Source organism: Patella vulgata, chromosome 4 (genome assembly GCF_932274485.2).
Source record: "Patella vulgata chromosome 4, xgPatVulg1.2, whole genome shotgun sequence".
Taxonomy (NCBI): Eukaryota; Metazoa; Mollusca; class Gastropoda; family Patellidae; genus Patella; species Patella vulgata.
Window position 1 is genome coordinate 63,766,246 of NC_065882.2, and position 14,762 is coordinate 63,781,007.

At 35.9% G+C, this 14,762-nt stretch overlaps 1 protein-coding gene across 3 annotated transcripts in view; it reads left to right on the forward strand.

Moving 5' to 3' along the window:
- Positions 1-5,325: 5,325 nt before the first annotated feature.
- Positions 5,326-14,762, forward strand: part of LOC126819469 (protein PRRC1) — a 37,779-nt gene continuing 28,342 nt past the window's right edge. For 2 of the 3 annotated variants that reach the window (XM_050547509.2, XM_056100418.1), the window contains exons 1-3: positions 5,326-5,462; positions 10,237-10,368; positions 10,532-10,611. In XM_050547509.2, the coding sequence (XP_050403466.1) occupies positions 10,272-10,368; positions 10,532-10,611 (177 nt within the window). In that variant the 5' untranslated portion in view covers positions 5,326-5,462; positions 10,237-10,271. Of the gene's footprint in view, positions 5,475-10,236; positions 10,369-10,531; positions 10,612-14,762 lie in introns of all 3 variants that reach the window. The other variant, XM_050547507.2, reaches the window with a different exon arrangement.

The window sequence follows — 14,762 nt, forward strand, 5'->3', positions numbered from 1 at the left end:
AATGGCCACTGATGAGTATGTATATATAACTACTATAAATTTGGGGGCGATATTTTAACAAGCCTTGACAATGCTTTGATTTGATGTTGATTATACTGTTATTGCTATTGTCGGTAGCAAAATACACACGTACCTTTACAATAGTATTTTACAATGTAATATATAAATATCTGCATACATACTATATGCATACACATATGAAATCGTTCAGACATTGATAATTTTATAAAAATAGGACTTGAAAGTGGACGACATTAAAAGACGAGAAGAAGATGTATAGTGTAAAGTTTCACGATTACGTGGCTGGACTCTACAGATCAAGGCTTCCTGTGAGATTTTCTGTCCGTCCTGCACCAAAGAACTTTCTAAACCAACTCGGGATCTTCTGATCTCTGAGCCAGCGAACATGGTTGTTAAATTTTGGGGCACTATGTACCTGGGAGGGGTTGGGGCTTACAATATTCTGCTAGACTGATCCTGATCCATATACCTTTTTGGATGTCAAAATATTTTACCAATACATTCGTAGAAACAGTGTTCAAATAAATTCGGCATTCAAACCAGGATGCTTTCTTTTGGCAAAAAAGCGTTAATTTCACTGCATTTATTTGAAGAGCTTGAAATAGCTCCTCATACCAATCAAATTCAATACGTTATTTTCCGGTAAATCAAAGAGATATACTTATATGATATAATATGCGTGGATCTGGCACCGGAAATGTTCTGCGTTATAGAAAAGAGAAAGGTTGTTTGTTTGATACAGGAAAGGAATCAGATACCTTTATAACTTTATAATATCCCGTTTTTTCTATAAAAAAAAAATAATGTAATGGTGCTTAGTATTGTGCATTCACGGGTGTTTGAAAAATGGAGATTTTTCAGTGTACAACGTTGGGTGTCAAAGATAGTATTATATAAAAATTTTACTTTGAAATATTGTTATCTTTTCACATCGTAATATTAATTTTAATCCTCTTGATTAACATTCATGTTTGTTATTCGTTTTTTTTAAATTCTGGAATGTGAATACCCAAACAAGGATCAGTGGCGGAAGAGATGATGTATGCATCGGTTTGTGATATTTCATCAAATAAATTTCTGAATATTAAAACATTTTATTATTATAAATATAAAATCCATAACTATATAACCTATGTTTTGGTCTTCATATCCCCAAAACATTTTGGTGGAAATGGTAAGATTGGTCCCTAATTAATGAAATGAACTAAAACAATATAAAAGGGGGGTTTAGACCAAATTTGTATTTGAGATAAAGCAGACTTTCAAGTCCGAATTTCCTCCATAACTTCCCTGAAAAGATCGAAGTAACAGCGATTTACAAATTCAAAGGCATAAAATTGCCTCTGTGACAAAGTTTAATTCACGTCCAGGAATCCTTTAATGATTCTATGAATATTAAACAGATCAAAATATCTCAAGACAAAAGACTAATTTAACAACGGATTTAGTTTTCAGTTTGTTTAATTTCCGATCTTAATGTCGCAGCTCTTGTTGAAATTCAATTTTGAGTGACCTGCACGTTGTTCATCCGAGCGATTTTCACCAGGCCATTACCCTATAGGCCTATTGTCATTATCAAAATTAAACGTTTCAAATGAAAATGAAATTAGGCCATTCTTCTAAAATAACTAATTGCACTGTGATTATGTTACAGTTATAACACTATTCCCGATACAATTAAATTTCTTCCATGACTGAAGATAATTAGAAAATTCCCTGTAATAACCTCATTAAAATAATGTAGCATTGCAGAGTATAAATTACTTTTCTTTTATTTGCACAGTAGTTGTTCTCACTGCTCCTATACGTTTCTTCTGGACAGTTCGTTTTTGGCCGGAAGCAGCCGTTCATGTCCAACAATTTGACGAAGCGTGCTGGAAACCACGGGGTTGTTGAAGTCGAACTTTGAATGTATTATACGAGCCAATGGGGTGTTTGCATGCATAAAACTTAAAAGGGCCCCTAAGTTCCTCAGTCGAATTCTGATAGAGGACCATCTGGGACACCCATTTTATCGATGGTGCACCTTCCTACACCCGGCAATAAATGTTTTTCATGGTTTTGTCGAAATTACCCCGGCCCAAGACCCCAACAATAAAGAGAGTTAGGTGAAACATAAATCATGTAACGTCCCAGGAAAACGGCATATAATAGCGTATTACCACTTATGATGTCAGTTACATGACAATAGCAAGTGGAATGATGCGTAAATATCCAAGATCTTAATATTGCTTTAAATCTGAGCACGTTTAAAAACACTAAAATGACCCCCAAAATACCGTAAATTAACTTTATTATTGGTTAATTCTGAGTGAGTACAATATAGTCAAGTTTTTGAAACTAGCAGGGAGAAAAATGAATGCATATCAACTAATATATTTTACATCAATAATGAACACCGAGAGGTCATGAATAACTGGGTACCAACGGGGTGGTGGGGGCAAATTCCTAAATAATGATTGTCAGATTATTTTTCTTTTAGTGTTTTAGAGTACCAATCGGGCCTATAGCCTATGTCCAATCGAATATAGTGTAAATGGTAATTAAAACCACCTCTCTGGACTATATATGCACAATATCAAAGATAAATCTGGCTGTGGCTAACAATTCAAGCAGTGCACATGAAACATTTATTTGTTTGGCCTGACAAAGTAACAATCCGATAAAATTTAACTGTAGCGAGAATTTTATTGAAAGACCTTCATGCTTAATCAGATATGCACAATAATGGTCAAATTATAAACATAATGTGACTTAAATACAACAACCGGCGACGGTAGCCTCTTGTCTGAAGGTTCTATTGTCAATCCGCCCACTGCATTTTGACTGATTGTGGTTTACTGATTTAAGACTGATGAAAGTTATTATAGTGCAGGCTTGGATTAATTTAAACATGACGTGTTGTTGGTTGTACCAAACGTCAAGTTTTGATGGCATTTTGACTGAATTTACTATAATACTGCGAGCCTGTCCCCCAGTGCGTTTCAGTATTTGTTTTATGTTGCATAATTTGTTGAGTTCTGCATTTTCTAGGATTAATAATGGGCGTTTTAAACATTCCAAAGTAGGTTCTGCGCTTCGACCGACAATGACCGCATTTTTGTTGTTCTCGCATGTTTTATGCGGATAAGTTTGTGTACAAAGGTGATATTGGTTTTCGAAAAACTCTCAAAGATTCAACATGCAGCACCCAAGATGACCGATTTTAGATGTATCTCCCATTCATAAGGATGACGTTAAGCTTGGGCTAAAACGATCTGATACAGATCTATATTTCGTTTCGTTTTTTGTTTTTTTGTACTTTCGATGGTCGACACTACACGAAGATCTGACAAGTTGTACTCGAAGGTCGTGACCTCTAAAAAATAGAAGTCGTGACTATCTAAAAATTGGTAGATCATTATACTCTGGCGTGTATACCACGGGCTACTAAACAAAGTGTAACAGTCATCAAGGGTATTTCGTTTTTTTTTTAAATTTTAACCTTACATTATGCAAGTGCTAAATCTGCCTATTGAAGGTCTTTCTTTAGGTCTGAAATGTTATCTAAATTATTAATTAGACATTAATTAACTTATCCAGACCATAATCAACTCTCGATGCCATCGTTAGCCTACGATATTTACCGAATTGGAAAACATTTTGTGAGGGATGATTAATATAAAAATGGATAATCGAGACATTGTTATTTTGATATGTTCGGGCTTTTTTTGTGATTTCTGCGTATTGTGTCTTGTCCGTAGATTTGTTTTCTGTAAATTATGTGTGGTGCAGTGCTAAATCATGCCTATTGCAGATCTTTCTTTAGGTCTGAAATGTTATCTAAATTATTAATTAGACATTAATTAACTTATCCAGACCATAATCAACTCTCGGTGCCATCGTTAGCCTATGGTATTTAGTGGATTTGAATACATTTTGTGATGATCGAGGCTAGCCTGAAATTGAATCTCTTATCTCGGTTCAGAGTGAAGCAATTTGACTGATATTTTCAGCATATTCTGTTTTCATTATCTATGTTTTCACTATTATAGCGAGAACTGTCAACTCTTTATCTAATCTTACCTAATGTCCCTTTAAGGGATTTAAAGTGGTAGGCCCTGGGTAACTAGGGAACTATAGATGGTTGAGAAGGTGGGCGCGTCAACTAAATATTTTTGAAAAATCAGACAGGATCAAGAAGCCGCGTTCATGGCTAGATATACCTTTAAAAGAATACAGAGCCAATTATCTGAGTGACCCAACCACCAGACAATATGTAAAAACAAATGCCCTGCATAAACTGCCAACTAATTAATACTAATAGTAATGGAACTTGAACAATTTATTGCCATATGAATTGTGTAATTGTATATGAATCTTAGCACGAATAGAATTCTGGTAGATAGCTGGTTATTGTAAAGGATCACGGTGGCTAAGTGGGTAAGACGCTGGCCGAGAAAGTTCATTCAGATTTTCCGGCGTGGTTCCCCCTTGTCATTGATGCAGGACGGAAGGCCTGGCAAGGACAGCTCTCTAGTCGTTCGGATGGAACGAAAAACCAAGGTCCCGTGTACACATAGGCATGCACGTAAAAGATCCCTTGACAGTTGGAATTCGATATAAGAGTAGGCGGTAGTGCCGCTGCCAGGGCAAAATTTCCCTCATAACACACTGTATGGCGTAGGCTATGCCCGTCTTCATTAGCCCAGTTCGGAGCAGAACAGTAGGCCTAGGACGTTAAACCCCGTTTCATTTGTTTTTTTGTTGTTTTTTTTAAAAAAAAAACTGAAGTTCATCCGTTTGGTTTCCTATAGCGAATTAACAAACATTTATATATTTATTAAATGTCCATTTGTGACGCCCGTGCGTAAAATGGTATAGGTCATTTTTAGATAATTTTCATTCAAATTAGCCTACGTGTGGAATGCTCGTGGTACAGTGACATATACCCACCAACTGTTATTCGAAATCCAACTCACCGCGGAGTTCGTCCCATCCGAAAGTCTGGACACAGGTGCCACTCTTGACAATAAATAATCAAGCTTAAAAAATTCCGAAGATTCTTCTCAACCTATGTCTCGTCCAATGTACCGTCGCGTACGGGTAGGGTAGTTCAATGTCTTTAAACGAGATTTGGGAGGAATCAAACTCGGCATAGCGGGCTGAGAAAGATCATCAACTTGTTGATGAGAGTGGGTGGCAAAGAATTTATAATCCTCGACGATAAGGTACATGGTTCTCTTTGTAAAATTTCAGTTAAAGGGAGGCAACTACAAAATTTATTTTTAGCTCGGGGATCACCCTCTGTGAAGACGTGGCTTACTTTATGACGTCATTAATGGCCGCTCTTTTGTTTTGATCCCAAGAAAAAGGATACGACTTCAACGTTTTGCGGATTACTATCCTTTGAAACTACTGTGTCTTCTGCATATATTGTCATTTGTATTCAAGGAATCGTTGTAAGTATTTAGGTATATTGTTCCAGTTGTATTAAACATCTGCTTTATTCCAAATTACAGTTAAAACTTCTAAAAAAGCTATCAAGATCACTCATCATATGGCAACATCCATTCACCTAACTGAAAGGTAGCCAAACGTTTGTCAGACTGTTTGAAGATTTATGAAACTGTTCATGCTTTACATGAAGCCCCGCTTGCAATCTTAGCAAGTGAATAGTGAAAGCAGATCTATACAAATTTAAAATTGTTGCTTGGTCATGAGACGCACGTGGGAATCCCAAGCTACATCGTAGTACTAGTACTGTAGGACTGTTCGTTCGTTCGTTTCTAGAGTTTTACGTCCTCTTACTCTTATCCCTTTATACGGTAAGTATAAGACGAGCCAACTGACTATAGTACAATAATTCAGTATCTTGGAGTATTTTTACTGACATACAACTACATACAATTTGAATTAGTACTAATAAACAAGGTGTAAAACCAAAGCAAAGGCTCAGCTGCCATCCATCAATCAGATGTCATTTTCATTCTAGACTGTAAGGACAGGGACCTAAGCCTGTGGCCACTATTGCTCGTTTGCATCTCTATTACTTAGTGTACTAGCTATAGGGTGACTAATACTATAATAGTGGGTGTACACAAAATTCAAGGAGATTTTACAGGCTCGAATATCAAGACACTGTAAGAATTGCTTACGCAGAGCTTCGTTGCCAACCTTCAGTTAATGAAGATAATTTTCACTTTCCTTTGTCCACACGTTATTTTATTCATGGCCTGATCACCCCTTGACGCTCTTCGAGTCCGATAGAAAGTTGGCTGACAGTCCATTATTGTATGACAGAACTGATTAATCCAACGTTTCTTTATTTCTTTTGTTTAACAGACAGTTAACACTGTAATCCAAGTATCATTAAATTTTGTGTATTTAACACTAATTTCTTTCACATTCATTCAATATCAAACCTTTGTTCAGAAATTCATAAAAATCACTTAAAATCACCAAAATTCGTCTATTTGTGTCCAGTTTAAAAAGCTGACCATTCAATTTTGATGAGTGTCCAATGTTTAATTTCTCGATCACTGTTCAAAAATTATTATAAATCTGTATATCAATAATCAATTGGGTTGTTTATTTTTTAACAGTGATCGAGAAATTGAACATTTGTAAATTGGACACTCATTATCAAAACTGAACAGTGGTCAGGAAATTAAATACTTCTAAATTAGGGGTGATGATTTTCCGTGATCGCGGAAAAAACGCGGAAATCGCGGAATTGTCCACTCAAAACGGAATTTGAAATCTCACACGGAAAAAGACGGAAAAGCCGATATTTGCTGATACTAAACACAAACTCAAAATAGTTTTGCAGTTATCCAAGTATTTTATCTTTTTATTCATAAAAATCGGAAATATTGAATGATATCGCGTGGTTTTGTTACTGTCTATTTTAGTATTTCGCTACTTTCATTTCATCATTTAGGAATCATAATTTTAATCGAAACGAAAACCCGTCTTTCATGTATCCCATTATAAAATTACTCTGTAGTTTAACTTGAATTAAACATTGTAATGTATATATATGTCTTTAAAAAAACTTCTGTCACTTCATAAAAGTAAAAATCGTTTCATTTACTTCTTATTTTACTGCCGGGCTCGTGACTCGTGTTTATCCGCATTAACCACGTGACATCAGAAATATACCGTAGCCTTGTGAATCCAGCCCTTATTCTCGAAGAAACGGTAGTAACTACGAAGATGTCTGGATAAATCGCGACTACACCTAGCAGCTGAGAAACATGACTTCGTCTGCTAAAAAGATGAAACGAGCTCACAAGATGTAATTTTCTGTTATTTAATTCGGGAAACAGGTTTAAAGAATAACTAGTCATTGAACATTACAAGTCATTCACAATTCAACATTTGTTATCATTGGTTTAAAATGATCCGTTTTGTAATAAAAGGCATTTTAAGATGTTTTATTCATTTATTCATAAAATAACATTTTATCTCGAAAAAACGGAATATGGTCAGCTCTGAAACGGAAAATAACGGAATTAAAAATACTTAAAACGGAATTTGCTATTTTCTGAAACGGAAAATCATCACCCCTACTAAATTGAACACTCATTATCAAAATTAATCAGTCAGCTTTAAACTGGACACAAATACAAATTAGATGATTTTGGGTGATTTTAAATGATTTTTACGAATTTTTAACAAAGATTGTAAGAGCTAAATATGTCTATTGCAGGCCTTTCTTTAGGCCTGAAATGTTATCTAAATTATTAATAATACATTAATTCACTTATCCAGACCATAATCAACTCTAGATGCCAACGCTAGCCTCCGATATTTAGAGGATTGGAATACATTTTGTGATGGATTATTAAATGTAAAAATGGATAATCGAGACTTTGTTATTTTGATATGTTAGGTTTTTTGGTGATTTCTGCGTACCGGTATTGTGTCTTTTCCAAAGATTTGTTTTGTGTAAATTATGTGTGGTGCAGTCCCACTGCACTTACTATTAAGTAATGATGTTCGAGGCTAGCCTAAAATTCAAAAGCTAATATCTTGGTTAAGATTAGAGCAATTTGACTGATATTTTCAGCATATTCTGTTTACGTTATCTATTTTTTAACTATTTTAGGCAGAACTGTCAACCTTTTATCTAATCTACCATAATGCCCCTTTCAACTTGTTATTCCGATTACCCCTTAGTTGGACAGTCCACTATTCAATTGTCTTGTTAGATCTTGTGTTTGATTTTTTATGTAACAGCCCATAAATCTGACCATGACCTGTTGTAGAAGTGCAAAAACGCAATAGCATGACTGTTATTTGGTAGTTAATGACCCCAAACTATAGCAAGGATTAAAATAGATAAATATAGACAATCAGCCCTTGATCATTTTGTGAGTGTACAGCTTACCATCAACGAAGTGAAAGAGATTACATATTTGAAAAAGAAGACAATTTAAATGTATTTGGTTTATAATAATAAAGTAGAGATATTCATTACCGGTATTCACAAACCGTACATAAATACAGTGTAGAACTTCACAATAATATATTTACATCAAACATGCAGATGTGGGGGTGTTAAACTGAATATACTTAAGACAACTTTATTATATGATCTTTTTGAAAGGGTGTTTCTTGTTTGGCTATTTTGTGAAAGAGATTCATGTTATACACAAATCTAAGCAGTGCAGCAACCAGATAAGGTACAACCATATTGTTTTAACATTATACATAATTCAAATTAAAAGACACTGTTGCTGTCCACTAATTTTACATAATACATGTACATGTATATGTGATTGAATTGGCGATACATTCTAAATAATGTAATGAAATAGATGAAATGAAATGGAGTTTAACGTCCTACTGTTCTGCTCCTAACTGGGCTAATGAAGACGGGCATACGCCATACAGTGTGCTATGAGGGAAATTTTGCCCAGACAGCGGCACTACGGCCTACTCTTTTATCAAACTCCAACTGTCAAGGAATCTTTTACGTGCATGCCAATGTGTAAACGGGACCTCGTTTTTTTGCCCCATCCGAATGACTGGACAACTGTCCCTGTCAGACTCTCCGTCCTGCATCACTGACAAGGGGGAGCCACGCCAGAAAATCTGGATGAACTTTCTCGGCCAATGCAGGGATCGAACACCCGACCTCCAGGCTAGCGAGGCAGCGTCTTACCCACTTAGCCACTGTGATCCCCCTAAATAATGTAATCTGATTTTATTTGTATCAGATATATAATTGATCCCCCTAAATAATGTAATCTGATTTTATTTGTATCAGATATATAATTGATTGATAGGAACATTCTCCTTTAGGTTTGCATTGGACGGGCCAATCTAATTAAAATATAGATCTATATTTCGTTTCGTTTTTTATACTTTCGATGGCCTACACTACATGTAGATCTAACAAGTTATCGTGGGAGTTCACGTTCTATGACTTCAGGTACCAAGCAAGCGACATTTGACCCGATAACGTCAGTCATTCGATTAACCAATTAGCGATCGCCATGCTTTTTTAAATCTACTTTAGCTTTATTTTGATTTCTATCGCTGGTAATGTCTACCCACAGTTCCACGCAAAAAAGGTCAAACGCTCGATTCGACAGATCCAAATGTAGTAAAGACAAGTAAAAACAAAATTTTGAACTATAAAAAAACGAAACAAAATTGGATCTGTATTTTAATCAGATTGTGGACGGGCTCATGGCTGGTAAAGGATTTGTTATAGAAATCTGTAAATTATTGTAATCAATGCTAGTTATTTAAAAACAACCATGTTAATAAACTTGTATTATTATTGATCTGGTTTTACAACTTGCAGACAACAGCTGGTCATCCACATATCTCTAATTTTTGTAATATAATATTTAATAATGTTAAAATTATTCTACTAATACAGATAGCATATAGTAGCTTACTAGTTGGGCCAATGATACCCTTCACAATGATAATTTTGTGTTTCTAGTTTTGGACAATGTTTATCCTTTATTTAAAGCTTGAATTATTGGAGCACAGATTTTCTTACTGTACAGATTTAATTGTACAGATTAACTTATTGGAGCACCGATTTAATTTTTGGGGTACAGATTTAATTATAGGATTGGAGTACAGATTTAATTATTGAAGTAGCCCACAGATTGTATTAGTACAGATGAAGCACAGATTTAATTATTGACATACAGATATTTGGTAATGATGCTAGATATTAAAATGAAAATATAACCTGTATAATTTTAGGATAATATATTGTTTAAGTACTGGTTGTTGCCGATATGATGGAAGAGACATCATCAGATGAACAGCCAGAAATGGTAACACGAGAGGAAGTAGAACAAGCGGAAAAAGAGGCTAATGCTCAATCACCACCAGGTATGTATAGATTAGCATTTCAGCCACAAACCCCGCAGTCACAAAGGGTTATGCCTTATTGTGACATTGTGTTTTTAGCCTGGGTCCTTTATCACTCAAGTTATTTGAACTAAAATATAACACATCTATTAAGATGAGTGTAATGATGTTTTTCTTTTTTTAGATGGACGCACCAGTTTTCCTGCTCCCAAACCATTACCATCATTTTTCCCAAATTCGTATACAACTAATACACCATCAAGGGTAAGTAGGTTTGGATATTAATCATCAATAATGGATTTTGATATAGATTTTTTTATACGCCCACATTTTCATGTGGACGTATATTGTCGTCGCCCCTGTCCGTCCGTCCACAATTGTTTGTGAACACTCTACGGGTCACAATTTTTAACCTATTTCAATGAAACTTGGAATATAGGTTTATCACCCTAAGATCTTGGTTCCTTTCGATATTGGCATGTATCGGACTGTAACTTCATGGATTATGTCCCCTGATTGTATGAAAAATCACGTGTTTAGCTTGTGAACGCTGTATGTTTATAACCCACAGATCTCGGTTCCTTCGATATTCGCGCATATCGGACCATAACTTCCTGAATTATGGCCCCTGATTGTTCGAAAATTCGCATTTTTAGCTTGTGGACACCATAGAGGTCACAATTTTTATTGTCCCCCGCCTTTCGAAGAAAGCAGGGGACTATTAAAATGGGTTTGTCCGTCTGTCTGTCCGTCTGTCTGTCTGTCTGTCCGTCTGTCTGTCCGTCACACTTTTTGGGACACAATAACTCTCTTCCTAATTGAGCTAGAATGTTCAAACTTGGTGTATGTGTTTATTAGGTCAATGCCTTGATGGAGTTCGAAGATGAGCATTTTCCGCTTAGGGTAAGCAGAGATAAGCAATTTGATTGGTTGATGCTTTGGGACACGATAACTCTCTTCCTAATTGGGCTAGAATGTTCAAACTTGGTGTATGTGTTGATTAGGTCAATGCCTTGATGGAGTTCGAAGATGAGCATTTTCCGCTTAGGGTAAGCAGAGATAAGCAATTTGATTGGTTGATGCTTTGGGACACGATAACTTTTAATTGAGCTAGAATGTTCAAACTTGGTGTATGTGTTTATTAGGTCAATGCCTTGTTAGTAACAACAGTTGGCACTGGAAAGACACGCCGCGTGCGCAATAGTGCATCGATATGAAGGCATACAAATTGTTTACGGCTTTTTATATTACGATATTCAATTATTTCTGATTAAATTATTTTTTATATTTGCGCGAGTACTTAATCACTCACGTAAATTTGGTTTTACGCGAGCGTAGCATGCGCGCGAGTAATTACTCGCGTCTCGTGGCAAGCCCTGAGCTAGAATGTTCAAACTTGGTGTAGGTGTTTATTAGGTCAATGCCTTGATGGAGTGTGAAGATAAGCATTTTCTGCTTAGGGTAAGCAAAGATAAGCAGTTTGATTGGTTGATGCTTTGGGACACGATAACTTTAGTTCTAATAAAGTGAGAGAGATGAAACTTGGTGTATAGTTTCATTACATCAATACCTTGACTAAGTTCGATAATGAGCATTTTCTGCTCAGGGTAAGCAGAGCGATAAGCAATTTGATTGGCTGAGACTTTGGAACACAATAACACTCCTTCTAATTGAGCTAGAATGTTCAAACTTGGTGTAGGTGTTTATTAGGTCAATGCCTTGATGGAGTGTGAAGATGAGCATTTTCTGCTTAGGATAAGCAAAGATAAGCAATTTGATTGGTTGATGCTTTGGGACACGATAACTTTAGTTCCAATTAAGTGAGAGTGATGAAACTTGGTGTATAGTTTTATCACATCAATAACTTGACTAAGTTCGATAATGAGCATTTTCTGTTTAAGCTAAGGAGTGATAAGCATTTTGATTGGTCAAACTCTTCTTCTAATTGAGGTGGAATGTTTAAACTTGATGTAGATGTTCGTCTTGACTGAGTTCAACAACTCTTCTTCTAATTGAGGTAGAATGTTTAAACTTGATGTAGATGTTTGTCTTGACTGAGTTCAATGATTAACATATTGAGCTAAAGCTAAGCAGAGATAAGCAATTTCTTGCTTTGGGACAAGATAACTTTGATTCTATCTGATAGAGAGTGATGAAACTTAGTGTATAGTTGATAATCAGTTTAATTGCTCGATACTTTGGAAAAAAATAGATGTGCGATTAATTAATATGTGTCATCTATTTATTTGGGGATTTCGGCGGGGGACATCAGCCTCACTGTTGGCTTGTTCAATTTAAAGAAACGTGTGAATATATCACTGTTACACCCTAAGGATGGTTGAGTTCGAATTTCGTAAAAATCGGACTGAAACTGACGGACAAAATGGCCGCCCCTCGTTCGCAAATAGTGTCAAAATATTGCGAATCAGGGTTGTGAACCCTCTGGAGGTCACAATTTTCATCTGATCTTGATGAAACTTGAAATGCATGTTTATAACCCACAGATCTCGGATCCTTTCGATATTCATGCATATCGGACCATAACTTTCTGAATTATGGCCCCTGATTGTTCGAAAAGTCGCGTTTTCAGCTTGTGGACCCTATAGAGGTCATAATTTTTATCCGATTTATAAAAACGTTTTAGTATATCACTGTTACACCCTAAGGATGGTTGAGTTCGAATTTCGTGAAAATCGGCCCAAAACTGACAGACAAAATGGCCGCCCTTCGTTCTCAAATAGCGTAAAAATATGGTATATCAAGGTTGTGGACCCTATAGAGGTCACAATTTTCTTCTGATTTTGATGGAACTTGAAATGTAGGTTTATAACTTCCTGAATTATGGCCCCTGATTGAACGAAAAATCACGTTTTTAAGCTTGTGGTCATAATTTTTATCCAATTTAAAAAACCGTTTCATTTTATCACCGCTACACCCTAAGGATGGTTGAGTTCGAATTTCGTAAAAATCAGAAGAAAACTGACAGACAAAATGGGCGCCCCTCGTACTCAAATAGCATAAAAATATGGTATATCAATGTTGTGGACCCTCTAGAGGTCACAATTTTCTTCTGATTTTGATGCAACTTGACTGCGCCATGAGTATACTGTTTGGATGGAATGCGCACAATATAAATATTCATTATTATTATTATTATTAAATGTAAGTTTATAACCATAGATCTTGGTTCCTTTCAATATTTGCGCATATCGGATAATAACTTCCTGTATTATGGCCCCTGATTGTAGGAAAAATTGCGTTTTTAGCTTGAGGTCCCTCTAGATGTCACAATTATTATCCGATTTAAAAAAACGTTCAAATATATCACTGTTGCACCGTAATTTTGGTTGAGTTTGACTTTTGTGAACATTGGGTTAAAACTGCCAGACAAAATGGCCACCCCTCGTACGCAAATAGTGTATAGCATCTGGTATATCAAGCTTGTGGACCCTCTAGAGGTCACAATTTTGACCTGATTTTGATGAGAGTTTAAAATACATGTTTATAACTTCCTGGATTATGGCCCTTGAATGTACAAAAAATCACATTTTTAGCTTGCCGTCCATGTAGAGGTCACAATTTTTATCCGATTTAAAAAAAACATGTGAATATATCACCATTACACACTAAGATCTTGTTTCCTTTTGATAATCGTGTATATCCGAACGTAACTTCCTGGATTATGACTCCTGATTGTTCGAAAAATCATATTTTTTGCTTGCGGATTCTCTAGAGGTCACAATTTTTTTTTCTCCGATTTTAAAAAACGTTTAAATATTTCACCATTCCACCATAATGAAGGTTGAATTCGAATTTCGGGACGTATATTGTCGTCGCCCCTGTCCGTCCGTCCACAATTGTTTGTGAACACTCTACGGGTCACAATTTTTAACCGATTTCAATGAAACTTGGAATATAGGTTTATCACCCTAAGATCTCGGTTCCTTTCGATATTGGCATGTATCGGACTGTAACTTCATGGATTATGGCCCCTGATTGTATGAAAAATCACGTGTTTAGCTTGTGAACGCTGTATGTTTATAACCCACAGATCTCGGTTCCTTCGATATTCGCGCATATCGGACCATAACTTCCTGAATTATGGCCCCTGATTGTTCGAAAATTCGCATTTTTAGCTTGTGGACACCATAGAGGTCACAATTTTTATTCAATTTAAAGAAACGTGTGAATATATCACTGTTACACCCTAAGGATGGTTGAGTTCGAATTTCATAAAAATCGGACTGAAACTGACGGACAAAATGGCCGCCCCTCGTTCGCAAATAGTGTCAAAATATTGCGAATCAGGGTTGTGAACCCTCTGGAGGTCACAATTTTCATCTGATCTTGATGAAACTTGAAATGCATGTTTATACCCCACAGATCTCGGATCCTTTCGATATTCATGCATATCG